The sequence below is a fragment of the Silurus aristotelis genome (genome assembly GCF_946808225.1).
Source record: "Silurus aristotelis genome assembly, chromosome: 1".
Classification (NCBI taxonomy): domain Eukaryota; kingdom Metazoa; phylum Chordata; class Actinopteri; order Siluriformes; family Siluridae; genus Silurus; species Silurus aristotelis.
This window is the reverse complement of record NC_139574.1, coordinates 25,790,095-25,809,334: the sequence shown is the minus strand read 5'-3', so window position 1 is coordinate 25,809,334 and position 19,240 is coordinate 25,790,095. Positions and strand designations below refer to the sequence as shown.

General features: G+C 37.9%; 2 protein-coding genes across 11 annotated transcripts in view; one reads left to right on the top strand and one right to left on the bottom strand.

Moving 5' to 3' along the window:
• The window catches only part of LOC310734573 (transcriptional repressor p66-beta-like), a 22,635-nt gene extending 18,820 nt beyond the window's left edge, over window positions 1-3,815 (top strand). For all 7 annotated transcript variants that reach the window (XM_083556718.1, XM_083556720.1, XM_083556715.1 and 4 more), the window contains 2 exons: window positions 721-934; window positions 1,566-3,815. In XM_083556718.1, the coding sequence (XP_083412844.1) occupies window positions 721-934; window positions 1,566-1,702 (351 nt within the window). In that variant the 3' untranslated portion in view covers window positions 1,703-3,815. The remainder of the gene's footprint in view (window positions 1-720; window positions 935-1,565) is intronic.
• A 4,146-nt stretch (window positions 3,816-7,961) lies between these two features.
• ankrd34a (ankyrin repeat domain 34A) lies at window positions 7,962-19,240 on the bottom strand. Of its 4 annotated transcripts, none has more exons than XM_083548137.1 (3): window positions 18,661-19,240; window positions 12,081-12,134; window positions 7,962-11,877 (listed from the first exon to the last, which is right to left on the bottom strand). In XM_083548137.1, the coding sequence occupies exon 3, from the start codon at window positions 11,810-11,812 to the stop codon at window positions 10,250-10,252; it is 1,563 nt and encodes a 520-aa protein (XP_083404263.1). In that variant the 5' UTR covers window positions 11,813-11,877; window positions 12,081-12,134; window positions 18,661-19,240; the 3' UTR covers window positions 7,962-10,249. The 4 variants fall into 4 exon arrangements, with proteins under 4 accessions (XP_083404263.1, XP_083404264.1, XP_083404261.1 ...); XM_083548138.1 differs by having other exon boundaries at window positions 18,828-19,240; XM_083548135.1 differs by lacking the exon at window positions 12,081-12,134.

The window sequence follows — 19,240 nt, the reverse complement described above, 5'->3', positions numbered from 1 at the left end:
CCTCATTTGATCGCTTATTTCTGCACTTAAAAACGTATTTTTAGCCTATTTTAACAAACAAATACACCGCAAATTACTGTAATGTAAACATAATTTAACACTCATGTGATGGTGGTTGATTGCGAGTGTGAGACACACCACGCTCGTAACCTCCTCGGTTTCCATGGTAATTCTGTTTACTTTCGTTTTCACAGCACCATCACTGATTTTCTTGGGAGAAATTTTTCAAGATTTCTAGTGAAATAAAAATATAACACTAAAAAAAAAAGTTATGTTTTTGCTGCACCGAACAACGAGAGCGACCGAGTGATAAGTCATCAACTAAGCGACTGATGCTACCCTCGGCCGAAAGCAGGGAACCGGCAGCGTGGGTTTGCTCGTGCCTTCGAAATTTGCTCGTGAAATAGGGTACAATTTTGCGAGCAAGGTCGCTCGTATCTCCTTTTGATCGTACTATAGGTTGCTCGTACACCAGTGTTTTATTGTACTTTACTGTAGGGTTTTACTGTACTTCAAATGGCCAATCAGAATAAGAACAGTGAAAGTGTACCAAAGACTGTGTGTGCAAAAGTTCACCTGAAAATATACCCTGTGGAACCCAAAATAAAGAATTTCTTACTAAACATTTTCCATTATGGGTGTAATTCAAGTAACAAAAAAATTATAACGCATTTCTACACCAGTATGCCGACCCAGGTGTGTGCGCCTTTTGACTTGCAGGCATCCTCTGCACAAGTTGCTCAGTCCCAGGTGTCGGTGCAGCGCAGTGTGTCAGCTGCAGGCTCTGGGTCAGCACGAGGTGTTCTATCCAACTTCGCACAAGCGTCTCAGCTCGCTTTACCTGGCACTATAATGGGCATGTCCAGCAAACACTGCTCTACCTCCAGCAGCCGGTCACAGCATGATAGCCGACATCAGTTGTATGGCATTCCTGGTAAGTAGCCTTGGCACACGGTTTACATACGCGTTGAACGGTAGTTTACTTAGATCCCTTCTAGATCCCATGCCATGTAATGGGGATGTTACTAAATGTTATACTGGAAAGCACAAAATAGGCTTCAAATTTTTGGGGAAAAAAACGATATGATACTAAATAGACTACATTAATAAGTAGCATGCTTTTGAGTGTGCAGAATTGAATAGAAATAAATCTTTAAAATATTGTATGTTTTTATTTAAGATTAAAGCTGCAGAATCTAAATGATGTGCTTGTTTGAGGTGCCGTTCGAAATATACTTTCAAAACTTGTTGCTTATGATTACTTGCAATATAATGCATCAGCAGCTTGGGTTTTAATAATTAGATAATAAATAGTTGTGGCCCTGTTTATTTTAGAATGAAATATTGTGGTTCTTGTAGCTGATGCATTAGAATAACATGAGATATGCAATATGTTTAAAAACCCATGACCCAGCATTTGATTCAACCCTTTAAATATTTTTGTTTTGCGATCCCAATTTTGTCAATTTATATCATAAAATAGATACTATATTATCTATGATCATTTATTGATCTGATATCATAAGCTTTTTACCCCCCTCCTCACTGTCAATTTCTTTCTGCAGGAGTCAACATTGCTTACCTGAGCTCTGGTAATGTTGGAGGTCATAAATCGTCTAGTTTAGCAGACAGACAGCGAGAGTACCTGCTGGACATGATTCCTCCACGCTCCATATCCCAGTCCATTACTGGACAGAAATAGGCCTTCACTCTCACACTTAACCCCCTAACCCCAATACATGCACACAAAAAACCAACTCATGACAAGCTCACTTACATATGCTCCATCTCTCTCTTTCTGTCTCCCTCTTTTTCTCAGACGAGCACACACACATTCACATATCCTGCCACGTCTCCTCGTCCTTGTTGCATGCAGTGCCTGTCAGTCTGCTTACCAGCTACTCTTTCTGTGTAACACAATCAGTGACTGTATGTGGTGAATTCACCAATAAACTGCAGTCACTTTCTGCAAGTATGCAATTCCTTCTCAACAATGCTTAACCCCTACAGTCTTCATCACTCAGAATATGTGTGGACGTTTTGTACATTAATGCACTTTCCGGTGAGAATGTGTTTTTCATTTTGCTGTTAAAATCTCTAATTTGTCGAGGGTAGTGGCACCATAGAGCGAGAGAGAGAAGCTCTCGGTTGGATGAAGGAATTGAGTTAAAATGGACAGGTTTTTTTTTTCTTCGTCTGAAAGCAACTGTGTTTTTAAGAAGATCGGATTTAAATGAAGAATTATATGACTATGTGGAGAGCTTTGATTTTGGCTGCATTTAACTGATTGCAATACCTACTCCCCATTACTCCCCATTTCCTAAATACCTTTTCTGTGAGGTTTTTCTGTGCAAACATCCTTCAGTGGCTTTTTAGGTTTTTTGTTGTTTGGTTCTTTCCCCAACTAAGACAAGCCTGTGGGTGAGCTATATCACATTAGCATTCAGCCCTGTGAAGTCACATTTACTAACCGCTTTTCGAATCCCATACATGCTTGTGCTTTGCAAAAGATCACGTGGTGGTGTATCATTTATTTTTTGGTGCTCTACCTGAATTAGTCTTTTTTTTTTTTTTTTTCTCATCAAATGGGAAATGATCAGAATGTCTTTTATGACAGTCCACTTTTGACTTTAAACATATAAGGTACTTATAGTGCGAAGTATTGAAGTTTAAAGGTGCTGTTTGTCGGATTTTCTTCTGTTCATCATACTGAGCTGAAGAACTTCTCATACACTGCCCCTTTAAGTGAACAGTGCAATATTGGGCAAAAAGTGTTTTTTCCTTTCTTTTTTCTTTTTTTTTTTCTTTTTTTTTGTAATGAAGTGACTGAAAATGAAAGGTCCTGCACCACAATGGATAATATCTGTTCCGCATTTCTCTATTAAACATGTATCTTTGTTTATTCATCTTTTGTAAAATATGTACAGTATAGTATGTTCCCTTTTTTTATTTCATTATACCATGTGCCCCAATGTGTGTCTGTTGTTTAAAAAAAAAATCTTCATATCTGTAAAGCTGATTTTTAAAAAAGAATTTCTTATGAAATACCTGTAAAAATTCTTTTAGAAATTTAAGCCATTTTCCCTCCTTGTTTCATTTGCTTCCTTTCTCTTACTTTACTTGAAAGCTGGTCAAGGTTTTATGAATATTAAGCTTATAACAAGTATTACAAATAATTATTTGCATGAGGAGATGTATTCTTAATAATGTATTGTAAATATGCCTTTAGCTTTTGGAGGCTGAAAACATGAAACAATGCATTTGTATATTGTATAGGACAAAAACAAAAGCCATTGATATTGTGAGTGTCATTTTGTCATGTGTTCCCTGTGTAGTGCTACACAAAATGTATGAAATTACAATTTTCTTTCAGTTCATTCTTAAATATGTTTTTGTCCCCTCTGTATCAGTTGTGCTCTGTGCTTCATCCGTCTAAAACCTACTATTAGGAGACTTACTTGGCCACAGTATTTCACTTAATTGTCTGTGTTAAAGTTAGAAATTAACACACAACACTTTGTACATTAGTGCTAGATTTGAGAAAGCTCAGACAACTCAGTGAAATGTTGTTGCCTTTGGCAATCACTTCTTTAATGTCGGTCCTCTGAAAATGGCCATTTATGATCCCAGGGCTGCTTTTGCTCTTCTCTTTCTTTGCTGTTATTTGTTGGTATAAGCGCAACATGCTGTATTTGCTATTGAATGCTAAGCCGAATGTGGAAACTGAACAGAAGGAAGAAAAAAAAAAAAATGTTTTCTTGCAGGCCAAATGTTGCTCCATATAATTTCAGTAAATAAGCTTACAATAAAAAAAATTAAGAAATTATTTTACAGTGTATTTTTTTTTTTTTTATCTATTTTTTTTTTTTACTTTCAATGTTTCTGTTTTGGCATCAAGGCTGCCAGAAGGAATTTGGGGAATTCTGAATGTTTTAATGTACTGGTGAGATCTTCCTTCTCCTAGATGCTTTTCTTTCCCTAGAGGCCCCCTGTCTGCTCAGAGCCCTTGTTATCATCTACACTTTCTCCATTGTTGCAGCACCTCTAATGAGCAGACATTTGTTTTTTCTCTTTTCTTCTTTAGTCCATTCTATTCCTCCATTTTGTTACACGGTTGGAAATCACAACTCCTTGTCAGAGATATAATATTTATTATTGAGTTTTCCTACGGTGTTTAGTGTGGAAGGCCACATACGAATTTGAGATTACTAATTAGTATGTCACAAATCGTACTGTAGTCATATAAGGATCCAACCATATAAGGATCTTTTTAATTATTTAACTAAATTATTTATTTTCATGGCTTTTTTAAGTACAGATGTTTCTATAGTTGGAATAACACTGGCCTTGTTGCACTTGGATAAAACAGAAAGGTCTGGCTAGCACTATTAAGTCTTTTTCACGTAATGTTTTATGTAGAACATTTAAAACAATTTACCCACCTTTTTTTCCCCTTTTTCTTTTCTTTTAGAATGTTAATATTGTATCTTCTTCAGAAAGCTAGAACTATTATCTATGCAAATAACGTTGATAAGCTCTCATTAATATTATGCACTGAGTTTAGTCTCCTTGATATAATATTTTACTTTGGTGTGGTACTAAATTAGATTTCATTTAAATTTACTGTGTTACTTTTCAAATAGATTATTGAGCTGAGTAAGCTAATTATTGGTTGTTTTTTTTTCACAGTATGTGCAATACACAGTGAGTCCAGCAGAGGGTACAGAAGAGCACCAAATGAATCTCAGGGACTTGTGTAACAAAAGGCAGTTATCTAATTTCTGTAAATGCGTTTTCACCATCAATGGTATTTTCTTCCCTTTCTCACTTCTTAGCTCTCCACTTTGAAAGAAGGATCGATAAAAAGTAAATAAACAAGAAGTACTGATCTCAAATGTATTATTAAAAAGGAGCTAGAGTCACTGAAGTTATTTTCAATCTAGTACACCCAATGATGACTGGTCTCACAGCTATGTTGCCCCGTTACACAAAAAACTATTAGTGCATGTGTACATACTTCTCTCTCTCTCTCTCTCTCTCTCTCTCTCTCTCTCTCTCTCTCTCTCTCTCTCTCTCTCTCTCTCTCTCTCTCTCGCTCTCTCTACACATCTCTTCTTTGGCTAGATTTAGAAGTTTTTTTTCCCCAAAGTAGTCATTACATTTTGCACCAGATTTTTTAACATTAATTTTATCAACATCAAAATGTCCCCACAAGAATGCCATAAAAATCATACCATTCCCATTTTACATATTGGAAAAGGTTTACCCATTCTAATAGGCATTACCTCTGTTTCTGTTGTTTAAATATAACCTAGAGAAGTTTTTCTTAAAAAGTCATGAAGTAACAATAGTAGTGTGTGATATTTGATATATAACAATTTTGATCATAGCAAGAAAGCTGGTTAAGCAGGTTCACCCATGTGAAAAGCTGGCAGGTCAATCAATTGGTTAAAAAAATTTAGGTGAAAGGACTATGGGCTGAAACCCCATGATCGACCATGACATTATACCATAAAGGGAAGATTAGGCTCTTAGAGCAGAAAGGTTTTGTGTCCCCTAATGTGACTCCCTCCATTGTGCTGGGATGCATGGTGTGTAGAAAGACTAGTGGTAACTGCTGGAAAGGCTTTTCTCTTGGAAAAATCAGGGAAGATACAAACCATACTTGGCACCAAACATAAACCAGATTGGCAGACAGCTGCCATACATCTTTCACAGAGGGGTTGAGGAATGTAGATTGGGCTGACTATTCCAGTACAAGCCTGCATGTGTCATAAGTAAGAACAAGTAAGAGATCAGTAGGAGTGTCTCTATTTAGTTCTTGGGCAGCGTTAGTCTAGACATAGATCTTTATCCAGTGAGAGGACCAGTGACACGATTCAAGTGTCACCAGCAGCCTCTGCTATTTGCATTGTCAACACATCCTAGTAAATAGACACAATAGTTGGGAAAATATAGGAGCCCACCCCCAGCTTTGATCGATGGGTTTACATGCTGTACATGTTACAAGTGTATCATGTAAGATAAATGACAATATCTACAAGATTCCATTTCGTGTTGATTTCAAAAATGAATTTCTTCGAAGATGGCTTGCTTTAATCTAAAGGATGTAAGATTACAGAGACAGAAAATTTACTCTTTTGTAATGGTTCTGTCCTAAGTAACCAGATTAAGCACTTAAGACAACAATCATACTTTTTACCTTTTGTCCCATGTGCACATTTATTTTGAAGCATTTATGAAGTGGAAAAATGTTCTCAGTTCCACTTGCTGATTCCTGGATCTTATGCTGGGTTAAACATGGAAAAGGGAGCAATGTGTAATTAACTAACTGTTGGTATTGCAGCTGTTTCACAGATGAGTGGGAACACCTGTATGTCACTCTACCTTAGTGGGTTTTAATTTTCTTGCTCTGAACCCTGGGTTTTGACTGGGACGTCTGGATTTTCTGTTAAACAAAAAATGTATCAACATGATTACTAGAGAGCAATTTATGTGTGAAACACAAGCCAATTTGAAACAGAGAGAAATTTGATCAGAGCCATTTCACATTGCCAACACAGTCCTGAAAAAGAAAGAAACCACTGGTGTACTAACAACATAATAACATGGGACATGTGTGCAAAAGAAAATATTGTGAGAGCTTGGAAAATAACTCAAAAACAAGCAGTGACACCACTAAACACCTCCACTGGGCAGGTATGAAGTTATATCGACAATTTGAAGAGAACTTTGAGATCAGAAATATAAATACCCTACCACAAGCCAATAACTATTCAGCAACAAAAAGAATCAGAAGGCCAAGTTGGAATTTGCAAAGAAACATAGAACCTCTTAAGTTCTGCAATCAATATTTTTCCTTCCAAAGTGATGGCAAGGCCAAAGTTTGGAGAAAGAAAGGATCTGCTCATGATCTGAAACATTAAAGCACATTGATTGAGCAGGTCGTAGAGGTATTTGTCATAGGTTGAGCTTGTATGGCAGATTCTGGAACAGACTCTGACACTAATCTTTATTAATGTTGTAATGAAGGTAGAAACATAATTAATTCATAAGTCTCCCAAAATATCCATCCTGCCAATTTACATAGAAATGCATCCCACCTAATTGGAAGGGGCAAGATAGTAAGTCAAAAGAACGCTGAAGACTAAAGAGAGAAACCCCCAAAACAAACTACAGCAAAAAAAGCAGCTGCATTATATAAAATGTTGTTTAATTTTCATGTACAATATATCTACCAGCTGCCTTACTTTTGCTCACCAAATAGTGACTGGTCTGAAACCAAGAATTCTGCCACATTTTGAGTTAACACATCTAGACACAAAATATCAGAAAATAAATGCTACATTTTTGATCTCATGTTCATCCTTCAAGCTCATGTCTAAATGCCTTCAGTGCATAACGAAAACAAAAGAATTGCCCATGCTGTTCCAAAACCTTAGAGGTGCCTGTATATATTTTAGATATGACAGATGATGGGAAAATATGTAGCAAGATAATTTAGCTATGTCACTGATCTACAGTGCATTACTAAGCTTTATGTGCATATTTATTTGCAACATACATGATATGACTATACTTCTTTGGACAACTGACAATCCCACTCATATTTGTTTGTTAAACATGGCATTTCCAGATTTAGACTTTGCTACAGGAAACATCCACACTTCATGGTAGGAGTTTTGCTAGATTTTGGGGCAACGCTTTGGGAGTTTGTCCACTCAGCCACATAACATTAGTGAGCTCAGGCCCTGTAATAACATTTGTATTTGCATATTTTACCATTTCTTTTTGGGTAAACTGTAAAGGTTGTTCAGCTCTATTGATATGACTGTTTGTACATAATAATTATAGGTCTTACTCAATTTCATATTCACTCTCAGTCTGTCTTGATAGCATATTATAATGGTATCACTAAGATAAAATGGAGATAAATAACTTCACGAGATGCAGGTTTTTTGGTTTAGTCATGCCTTTATTCAAAGCACCATAAATGTCTCACATGAATATGAGACTAGTTCCCATCGTGGTGTTGTGCAGACTGTTACGCGGACACTAGCCTAATGCCTGTCGTCCCTAAGGCTTACTGCTAACACAAGAGTCATCTACGTTTTTAGCAAGTAATGATTCAGTTCAGTAAAGTTTTAATCAGTGTACCACATCAAACATACAAAATTACAATAAATAGTAAATCCATTGAAGTAGATGTTGATAGTGTAACTGCTATCCCTTTAACACAATGTGAATTAAAACACTCGGATATGCAGTTGTTATTTTCCTGTTAACCAACAAGACTTAGCAGCACGTCATGAAATGTCCTTTGTGTACACAGCCTAACACAACTTAAGACCCTTGTCATTTTTGTTTTTATTTATTTGTTGTTGTTTTGTTTTTTTTAGGTCTGATTAGACATACCTGAGCACAAGTTCAACAAGGTCACAGGGAGTTTTGTACAACAGAGAATTTTGTGAACTTCCACAATGATATTCAGAAACAGGGAAAACTCAGTGCAACTACTCACAGCTCTCTCGAGCATAGAGAGATTTTGGAATGACGATGAGACAACACACAAGGATAATAAGTTAGCAACCAGATTACTTGCTATTTAAAATATATTGTTACCTGATATAAAGGTGGTTTCAAATGGTTTTTATTAAAAAAAAATATATAAATCCATAATCAAATAACAACCAATAATGCTTGTTTTTTTTTTTTATTCAGAAATGTCCAAAAAATGTTTGCTTGTGGGGAAAAAAAACACTGAAAGTAAAGATGATTTTTCCACCCAAAGAACTATAGCAATAATATTATTTTGATTTAAAAGATGGACAATAGATGAAAAATGGGCTATCACAGAGGTATAGAAAAATATTACTCTACTTTGTTGTTCTCATTTTAAAGTACATGTAGTTGAATCCACATAAATAAATGAATATTATTTTAAATAAAATCACTTAAATATAGCATCAACAAAACAAAAGCAAGACTATTAAACACTTTTTTAAGCTTTGTTTAACTAATTCTTGTTTATTTGTAATATTTTTATTTATTTATTTATTTTTATATATAGATATTTCTCTCTCTACACTGACAAATACTACACTGAAAATAATTTCATTTCAAATGTGTGTATACATTTTTTGTGAGGGTTAACATAGTTTGTTGTGTCCATGGTTCCACACTACATTTTTTTTTTTTCTGCAGAAGTGCAAATTTCTCTTCGTGCTGCAAATGGAACTGATTATCGAATGTTCACCACAATAATATAAAACCAGAGATCTTGCAGCACAAAATATTGCACACAGAAATACTTAAAATACTAATGATAATTTTAACTGCCTGTAAAATCTGTACAATATCTACATGTGCGCTCTGCCTCTTGTGCACACATGACACAACATCCGTGTACTTCATCTTGAGATTTTTTATATCTTCCCCCATTTTAGTAAATGTGAGTGTGAAAGGGTATTAAACAACCTCTTTGGGATTCTTGATTCAGAATTGCACTTAAATAAAATTTGAGATCATACATATAGTGCCCATTGCACACCATTTCACCATAGGTGTAAATTTTTGTTTTCATTTTCAGCAATGAAAAAAAGGTTTTGATTCTTGTTCTTAATGCTACAACCAATTCAACCTTATTAAATTGATCAGTCTTTAGTAAAAAGGCATCTTAAATAATAGAGATTTGTGTGCAGTAAACTGAAGGGTTTTCAGTAATCGTAATGATTTTAGGGAAGCAAAGAAAATGCTGCCATATGGTTTACACTTACCCTGGTTTACATGATAGTTTTTATCTTTCCCTTTGATATGCTTTTAAAAGGACAGCGCATCATTTTACCAGCAACTTGATCCTTGTTGACATTTCTTAAACAATTTTTTATGTAAATGTAAACGTTTTAAATCATAGGACCTTTTTTGTCAAAAATGACAGTAAATATAAGAAATCAAAAAGAAATAAAATGATTAAGGAACAGCTTGGCTAAATGTGCTAACATGGCCAGTAATCAGTAAGCCAGTAACCACCAGCTGTCATATTTAGTGACTATTCACTATCATTTACTGTCAATATAATCAGTCTTTAAAAATATGGTTCATGAATTTTAAACTAGTCATGGTTTTAATATTCAGTTGCAAGCGTATTTCTGCATGTGTGTATGAGTGAGTGGTGAGTGAGTAAGTGAGTGAGTAAGTGAGTGACAAAGATAGCGAAAGAGAAAAAGATAGATACATTCTCTCATATCGTTTAGTCTCCATTCACCTCCATGACCTTCTCTGCTATTAGCTCCTGAAAAGTGGAGAGCTGCTTCATTTGTTCTGTCTGCATGGAGTGCCTTCTCATCAATTTCTTCTTCATCTTGAAATCCAGAACACGCTTTGGTGATGTGGGTGCTACAGGCAGCAGTATCTTGTTTACAGAGTGCACAGGTGAAGAGGGCTTGCCATTGGTCCGGATGTCCGGGATGGGTCGCTGGGGGTTGACATTGAGTGGGGGAAGAAATCCAGGTCGAGTGTGTGAAATATGGTCTAGCAAGAGTGTGCCAGAGCCTCTGCGTTCTAACAAGCCTGGGGGTCTCCTCCTCATAGTGATGGGGGATACTGAGTTCGGGATGCTCTCCAGGGACTCCCGTGAGGAACTGGCAACTAATGATAATGGTGAAGCATTGTACTTGCGGCGCTCCACAGACACACGACCAGAATCTGGAGATCCAGGAATGGATTCAGGACACAGGTGTGTATCTGACTCATAATGCTCCATGCGTGTAAGTTTGGGGTGAGCCAGAGTACGATTATGAACGGCATTCTCTTGCGACTCCGGAGCTGTATTTCTCCGGTACAGTGACTGATGCTGCTGCACCTTATCAGCCCAAGAGGAACCACAGAGGGCCGAACAATCTTCAGAGCAGGAGCGATCAATCAGCTTTGGTGAGCAGGGGTCATGAGTTTCAATGCTGTGTCTGCGTGAGAGCAGTGGTCTGCCTGGGCCAGAGATTGACATGCCATTCATCTCTGACACCACCTTGTCTTCCTCTGCTAGGCTGTTTTCTAACATTTCACCTCTCTCAGCCAGTACACTTGGTGCCACTAGACCCCAGGGCTCTGAGTTTAGTCTTTTGAGAAGCTTGCGTGGTGGTGGTCTCCTTTCACCTGGCGGCCTGTTGGTGGGCAATGGGAGGGCAGAAGTAAGAGCAAAGCTAAAGATGCCTTCTTCTTCTTCTCCAGCAGGTGAGTTTGAGGTTCGGATCTCCACCTCTGATGGAGACATGCAGGCTGGTGAGAGTTTGTCGACCACACCGGGTGAAGGTGGAGAATTCAGGTACTGCTTTGTCTTCTTAGTGCCCGATGGTGAGGTATCTGTGGTTATAATGATCACCTCTTTTCCTTTGGCCTTACAGGCATCTAAAAGTATCTGCAAGGTTTCTCGATCACCTCTGTTGATAGCATGCATTAAAGCTGAGGACCCAGAGTAGTCTTTGAGACTTGGGTCTGCTCCATTCTCCAGGAGCAGCGACACAACATCTTTGCCGGCACGCTCAGAGCATGCGTGCATCAAAGCAGTCCGGCCTGATTTATCAGGGATATTCAGGTCAGCACCTTTCTCAAGAAGATAGCGCACCATTTTCTGGCGTGTCTGTGGGTCATCATATCCAGCCATGCAGGCAGCCATGATGGGTGTTTCCCCTCGCTCATTGCCTTCATTGATGTATGCACCTCCCTCCAGTAGCAAACGGGCAAGACGAAGTTTGCCCTGGAACACAGCTTTCAGCAGGGCATTTCCCTCTGTCCGCAGAGCTCCTCCATCACCCATGGTGCCACAGTGTCTTCCTTTCCTGTTAACACAGCCAGCACATCTTCAGCATAATCCTGAACAACCTGTAATATGAACAAATGCACAAGGTCTTATAAGGACAGTTTATTTGTGCACTGTGCTTTCTGAATTGCTTGTAGCATTTCACTGTAGGAGAGAATAATGTGATTTTTAGTCCTTATAAACTGATTTATAAAATAACAGATTTGCACACTGCAGAGTGTGATAAAAAAGAGGACTATAGTTCTCTATTATTACCACTGCTTACATTGTTTCAGTGCAGTGAATCCTCCACACTACAATTCTTGCAGTGGAAAAATACCTGAGGAAAAATCACAGACCTCATCATTTAGACACCCTTTTTCCTTAAATCACCACAAACAGCATGAAATGACAAGAAATTATTTTTTAACAGAATTTAAACCTGGCCTAAGTATTAACCTTGGAGATTAAAAGTACTTCTCCTTTCTGATGCCTGCAACAATGTGACTTCATTCTATGCTTTTCAAGAACTGTGAATTACTATATAGCATAAATGGCACTTATTAAACTGTAATTCATTTACTGGAAAAGGTAATCATGCATGGTTAAATATCTCCGGCCCCATGCTTGAATAAGAAATCACCCTTACAAAAAAACTTAAATAAAATACAGCCTTTAAGACAACTTTAAAGTCTGCTTACAGGATTTATTTCCAACACTTTTAAGCAGATTTTTGCAAACATTCATTCAAGTTCATATTCATGTTGCAGTGTCATGTGCTCTGTCAGATGCATTAATTTATGTCCTGGAATTGTAATGCTCAATACATGACTCAAATAGATAACAAGAATATAATAAAAATGATTTAGGTTTTGCATCATATGCCTTTTCCTGATTGTCATGTATCTTATTACAGAAAATATCTAGATTTTGACATTTCCTATACAACAAAAATATTTTTCAATAGACAATTTATAATGTAGGCAATATCAGATTTCATATTGAATTTGTAATTCAAAAGAATGCATTGTAAAATAGGTGTTTAAACAGAGACAAAAGCAGTCATTTCCCACCTGCAGAGTCTGCTGGGAGACATATTTGTAGCGATTGTGGTTATATACTCATTATCCATATCCCCTCTACTGTGGCTACATTAATACACTGCATTAGCTGACAATGAACCAACAGCTGTCTGTGGCTGTGGGGTGAGTCAAAGCGCTGATTATGATGATCAAAGCAATAAAGGCAGCATTCACAAATTGTGCGCAGCTCTGAGGGTCTCGCATCACTCTGCGTTTGCGTAAAAGAAAGCAGAGCGGGATGCTTATTGCACACAGACAAGTTTGATGTGGTAATTAGAAGGGCATTACTACAACAGCACTGCAGGGTGGAAAGTGAGGGGGGGGCGAGCGTGCACGGGGGTAAACAGACTGAGAGGGACTGCATGTAAGAGAGAGAGATAGATACAGGGTGTTCCAGTGGCTTGGATATATTCAGGCTGATTTAAAATTCAATGTGACCAAAGTAAGCCTGGTAGATTTATACAGACAACATGTGGAGAAAGTACAACCTCCTGTCACAGAGAAATCAATTAATGGGATAGCGGCTTGGTAGAGATGACAGGCATGGGAGAGAGGAAGTGGAAAATTGGTGGGTCTGTATGTCATTTCACTGTGCCTTGTCACTGTGTGCTGGTACAGATATATAGTTCTACTCCTGGCACTGGCAGAGGGAGTGGATAAAGGGATCTATTGATCTGACGCCTGTCCACTGCAGCCCTGAACGCAGACTGCATAGAGAAATAACTTTTTTTTTCTTGGCTTATACAGTATGCATTTTTCAAAATGAATTTGAACTATGTAGTTAACTTTTAGCATTCTATGTTAAAATGACTCCATATTCTATACTGTATATAGAATATATATTCTATTTGTTATCCAACAGTGTTTATCTAGAGCTTCCATTTCTCTGCTACCTTAACATGGCAGCCATCGTTTGGAAAATAAAAGAAGATCGAGTATGTGTGTGCCCATGTGTACTAGCTGCTGCGCTATAACTATATCGACAGCTTGTTTTCTCACATGCTCATACTAATTCAGCAGATGCAGCACAAGACCCGTGCTTTGCACACTGTGCTGCACTTGGTGTCCATTCCTTGTGATTCCACACCAGTCTCAACCCTAGCATGCTTAATGAGCAAATAAGCACCTTTTTACGCAAGCTGTCGCAAGCAAGAAAATAAGTGAGTGACTGAGTGTGTGAACGAGAGAGCAAGCCAGAGAGCAGGAGAAACAACCGTGCATCTTTAATGCACAAAATGAACTAAAACAGCAGACTCCCTTCCTTCTTAGAAACGGAGATTAGAGAGTCTCTATCTGGTTGCAGACACTTGCGTGAGTCATCTAAAAAAATTTTACTTAAATCAGGACTGTGAATCAAGAGCTCTTTTAGAGAACCTTCCACGCTGTACAAATTCAATTTCATCCAGCAATCTCTGTTATTCTATTTATACCTGCTGTTGTCTTTTATTTACTGTGGTGCTGAGTTATTTCTCTCTCTGAGCTTGTCTCAATGATGACAGAGAGGCTGCAATCAGGAAGACATGCTCTTAGCAGCAATAACTTTGTCCAGTAGACCTTCTACCGCTTCACTTTGGTAAAACTCACACACTGTAGTATCACAGTTATGTTACAAGATAAGGGTGAACGAATCCATCTTATTTTTCTGATGCTTGTCTGTGTGGGCTTGTTCGAACAAAATGAATCAAACTGCAGTCAGGCGACACTCTGTACTGTCATCTCACGCAGTCTCCACCTCTCTCAGTGTCTCACTTTCATTATTCCTGTTTTACAGTCAGTTCTTCAGACTCCATCGGTCCCTGTCTGACCTGTGTGTGTGTGTGTGTGTGTGTGTGTGTGTGTGTGTGTGTGTGTGTGTGTGTGTGTGTGTGTGTGTGTGTGTGTATATACATTTATTTCAGTGGGAGGCAGTGAGATGTTTGACATCAATCAGGAACATACACAGCTAGTCATTTCATACCAGTTGAAGTGCAGTTTTCCTGCAGAGGGATTTCTTATTTTAATTGAAATCCTCACTATTGCACTGGGAGATGTAAATGACAAGCTGAACATCCTGGCAAGGCTCCAGAGTCCTCTCTAATTCTCCTGGGTCTCCCAACAACAGAGAATGGAATTGATTTGTACGTCTTTTCACCAACACACTTATAACACCCTATCCACTCAGCAATGCTTTCCACTGAGTGCATGTGACTCTCAGTCCAATGAAGACTCTCCCCGCTGCAGTTACGGCTGGGGGTTGGGGTGGTGATGGTGTGTTTGTGTGGGTGGATGTATTGTTAGAAATTACCACGGAGTACAGAGGCCATCTCCTGCCCGCTATTCAGCTCATTAAATCTTGCTGCTCTATGCATATGCATTGCTCTTCAAAGGCACCATGGTCCAGCCCTAAGAGCAGTGTCCATTACTAGAGCTCTTCCATGTGCTCCCACTGCTTCAGCTGCTTCTACTGTTCTATTCTACAACAATATAAAAGGGCATGAGGGGCTAATGGGACTGGTGTAGGTGTATCCAACCTGGTCTGGTGCCTTCTGGCATTCTGACCCAGTCATATCTGATGAATCCTTTCATCAGTCATAGAGCTGTGTTAAAAGGGAGCACAGGTGCTGATGCTGATCGTTGTGCTGAACAGTGCAGCATTCTCATGCATTGAGGTTAAGCATGTAGCGGCTGTGGATCTCATGTTATGTTGCCACCGGCAAAAAAAAAATTAGGGCTATATGGAAAAAAGACCATAATCATGGATATACACACATGTTTTCCTATTCCTCAAAGCATGTCTTAAAGAATTAGCTTGCAGTAATGCAATCAGTTGCATCTTGAAATTATGTGAACTATGTAATCATAAGGGAAACTTTCATCTTTATTGTGTATAATGTTATTTGTATATTTGTAATTAATGTTTTGTATTATGAGAGCACCCTTTAAAATCAAGTATCTTTTTTTTTTTTCATTTTTCTTTTACTCTGACTTAAATTATGGTTTTACTAGAGCATGTTTTAGGTTTTCCTGTCCAAAACATTTGCTGAATCTGCTGAATCTTGACCTGCTGAAAACTATTAAATGCAGTTAATATTTTTTTGCCAATAGAATGTATTCACCTTTTGTTATAATCAGTGGATTGTGGTCATTTTAGGATTTCTGCAATTTATTCTGCAATTCTGCAAATTCACAATGAAATATCATTTCACACCAGCTCTATGAATAGCATATACCATATTGCAGCAACGTAATTATTGATAGTAATTTATACATCTTGTGCCTAATAGTTCCTTACATTTTTCCTTGAATTTGCAGTAAGCCACACCAGAAAACTATGCCCTAAACCATAATACTGACAAAATACTGTAGTGTCTATAAATAGATTTTCTAGGTCAAACAACCTAGTCACTTGAAACACTTCAGTAAAAGTGTGAGGTGTGATCTCTGCTATACCCAGAGACAGGCTTTAAGAGACAGGGCTGCTCTGAATGCACATTTTTTGGGTTGGTCAACCACCTAATAAACAAATCAATAAATGCCCTTATTGAATTTGAGACATTTGGGTTTAAGATCTATAAAAAAAAAAGATTTAGATGAAATAAAAAAAATATGAATTGTAGTTTTTATTTCCTAATATTTGCATAAAAATGAAAAACTAAGCAGAATACAACATTTTTAATTAAGCAAAAGTATAGGAATAGATAATTAAGCATTAAAGTAACACATTATTTGGTTGTATGTTTCATTTTGCTTGCAATAACTGGTAGGTAGCTGGCAGACAAATAACTACAAAATTGCATTTCTTTTCCCAGGGTGTAGGTTTTGTTTTGCTGATAGTATGTTGTTTTTTTTCAATTCTTTGCTGCATGATTAAGTTCCCCCGAACTGTATTATACTTATATATATTTCTTTGTAAACTGACAACAGAGTATTTATGCAGAATATTTTTAATCTTCTGTTTCTTTCAAAGTGAATTACATTGTTAATGAAGATTGGTGACTTCCAGAACCAATAATGCTAATCCAAACTATGACACCACCTCCATTTATTTGACCCATGAAGTGGTAGTTTTTGAAACATTAACAGATTCCTTTCTTTGTTTGCATGTTGGACTTTCCTTCACTTTTGTAGTGGTTTTTCCTGCTGATCAGTGGTTTGCCATTTGTAGAAAGGCCTTTATATTTCTGATATATATATCTCAAAGTGGATTGTGATACCTTTATCCCTAACCTGTAGAGGTTTTTAGTGATGTCACACTATGTTTGTTTGTTTTTTTTTTTTTAGCTTTTTCTTCATAGCACTCACAAAGCTGCCATTAAGTGCTTTTTTTTTTCTTATCCAAAATGTTTGATGTCTGGCTGTTAATACACCAGAGGTTTCTTTCTTTTTCATGACACATTAATAATTGATAATTTAGTTTTCTCTTTTTCAAGCCACAAAATGACTTGCTTTTTTTCCATATACAACTCTCGAGTCTTCATGTTAGTTTTCTCTTTTAAACAGCAAATGCAGTTTTTTCAGGCCAAACCAAGATTAGACATTGAGAGGTATTAATTGTTTAAAATTCATTCTAACATGGCACACCTGGGAAACAAAAAACATATCAGACACTTCTTACAATATTTTGAAATATAAATGACGGTGTTTAAACATATTTGAACACTACATATTAATACGTTACATAGGTTGTTTTGATCAATTTTTATTTAGATACCAGGGGGGAAAAAGTTGAAATCCGATATATGGTCTCGTATGTACCTTTTGATCTCAAACCCAAATGTTTTAAGTTTATACCAAACACTGTTCTGTAGGGCAATTTTACTTTTGTCTATTTTATCATTAGTCAAGTAGGTGTTTTGTGGTGAGTTGTGAGAAAGATATACTAAGTAGACATTCTTTTTTCATCAATTCCCTGACATGTGCGTCGCTATCCACGGTCCTGAACAACACAGTTCAAGTTCAAGCTGTACGCGACGATAAAATCGCTTTATAATTTCTTAAAATATGTATAAAAAACAGAAAAATAACTAGGGCTCCACTGCTATTTATAGCCATAAACTGTCAAATCTGCTGTCGTAATAATTGCTACGTCAGCTTGTCTCTCTGACGTAAGCTTCTTTCCTATTAACAGCCAAACAAAATAACAAATTCTCCTGATCGAAGATATATTTTTACAACGCAAACAGACACTAGTCTATTCCAGATACAGACTTATCCCCTACATTGTCAGGTTAAATGTACTAATTTGCATAATCTATTTTAATTTGTATTGCCTTTCTGTTTGTTGTTGTTTTTCGATTAAAGATCTTGTGTAAACTTAGCCACATTCCATCACTTGCATGATTCCATCTCGTATCTCATGTGCAACAGCCCTGATCCAGAGAACCACACTAGCAGTGAATTGTCTCCTCAGCCGCACTGGCTATTCAGGCTCAGTGTGGACCCGGTATCCGGATGCACATGAACAGCAATAAAATAGGAGGTCTAAATATAGGACACCTGAAAATAAAGGAGCACTCTTATCCTGCTCTGCTGAAAAGTCCTGGCTCTAAAAACATCCCTATTCTCTAACTTCCAAAATAAGAACCTCTGCCTGTAGGAGAAGCGCTCATAATCGATTATATACACCTGATTGAATCAGGAGAGGAATTTGGTCAAGAATTAGATGATCTCGATATCTCTTTGAGCCATGCATCGGCTGGTGTGGAAAGTGTTTTAAAGTCATATAGAATAAAGGAACTGTAAAGCAGAACACTATTAAACGACACCATCACGTAATTATAATGTGAATTTAAGGACTATACGTACCACAATGGGTATTCATTTCAACAGCATCGCTTTAAGTCATTTTGCGCACTAAAAGCTTTACGAAGGAAAGCGTGCAAATAAAGCAGGATCCGCGTCGCAGCGGCACTTTTTGTTCCCTCTTCCCTGCAGTTGTGCGGGTGGACGGTGTGCGGTTTTGCGGTTCTTACCGCGGCTGCGTTGCGTTGTGTTGCGTTGCGTTGCGTTGGCTCTAAACGAGTTCCATCAGCGCGCCGACTTTTCCTCCCGAATCCGCCCGATCTTGTGCGCTGCGACCGATCACAATCCTCCTGTGCGCTGGGCGTTTTAAAAGGGCGCCCCGTTTACCCACATTTCTCCCGGTGTGTGCTGTGCGGCTGCGGGGGCGGCCGGTGGGCAGCGGAGCTCCGAGTGATTTCCGAGCAGAACGGCGACCGCACGGACACAGCCCTATGCGGAGGGGGCGAGACACTTCTCCATTCTCATCATCATCACCATCATCATCATCATCACCATCACCATCATCACCTTCATCATCATCATCATCATCATCACAGTCTATCTAATGCTGCCGCGGACTTCACACGACGGACTTCCTCCTGTG

Bases quoted from the DNA above. Each gene is read 5' to 3' on its own strand.
- ankrd34a (XM_083548137.1), bottom strand. From the start codon at position 11,812: ATGGGTGATGGAGGAGCTCTGCGGACAGAGGGAAATGCCCTGCTGAAA.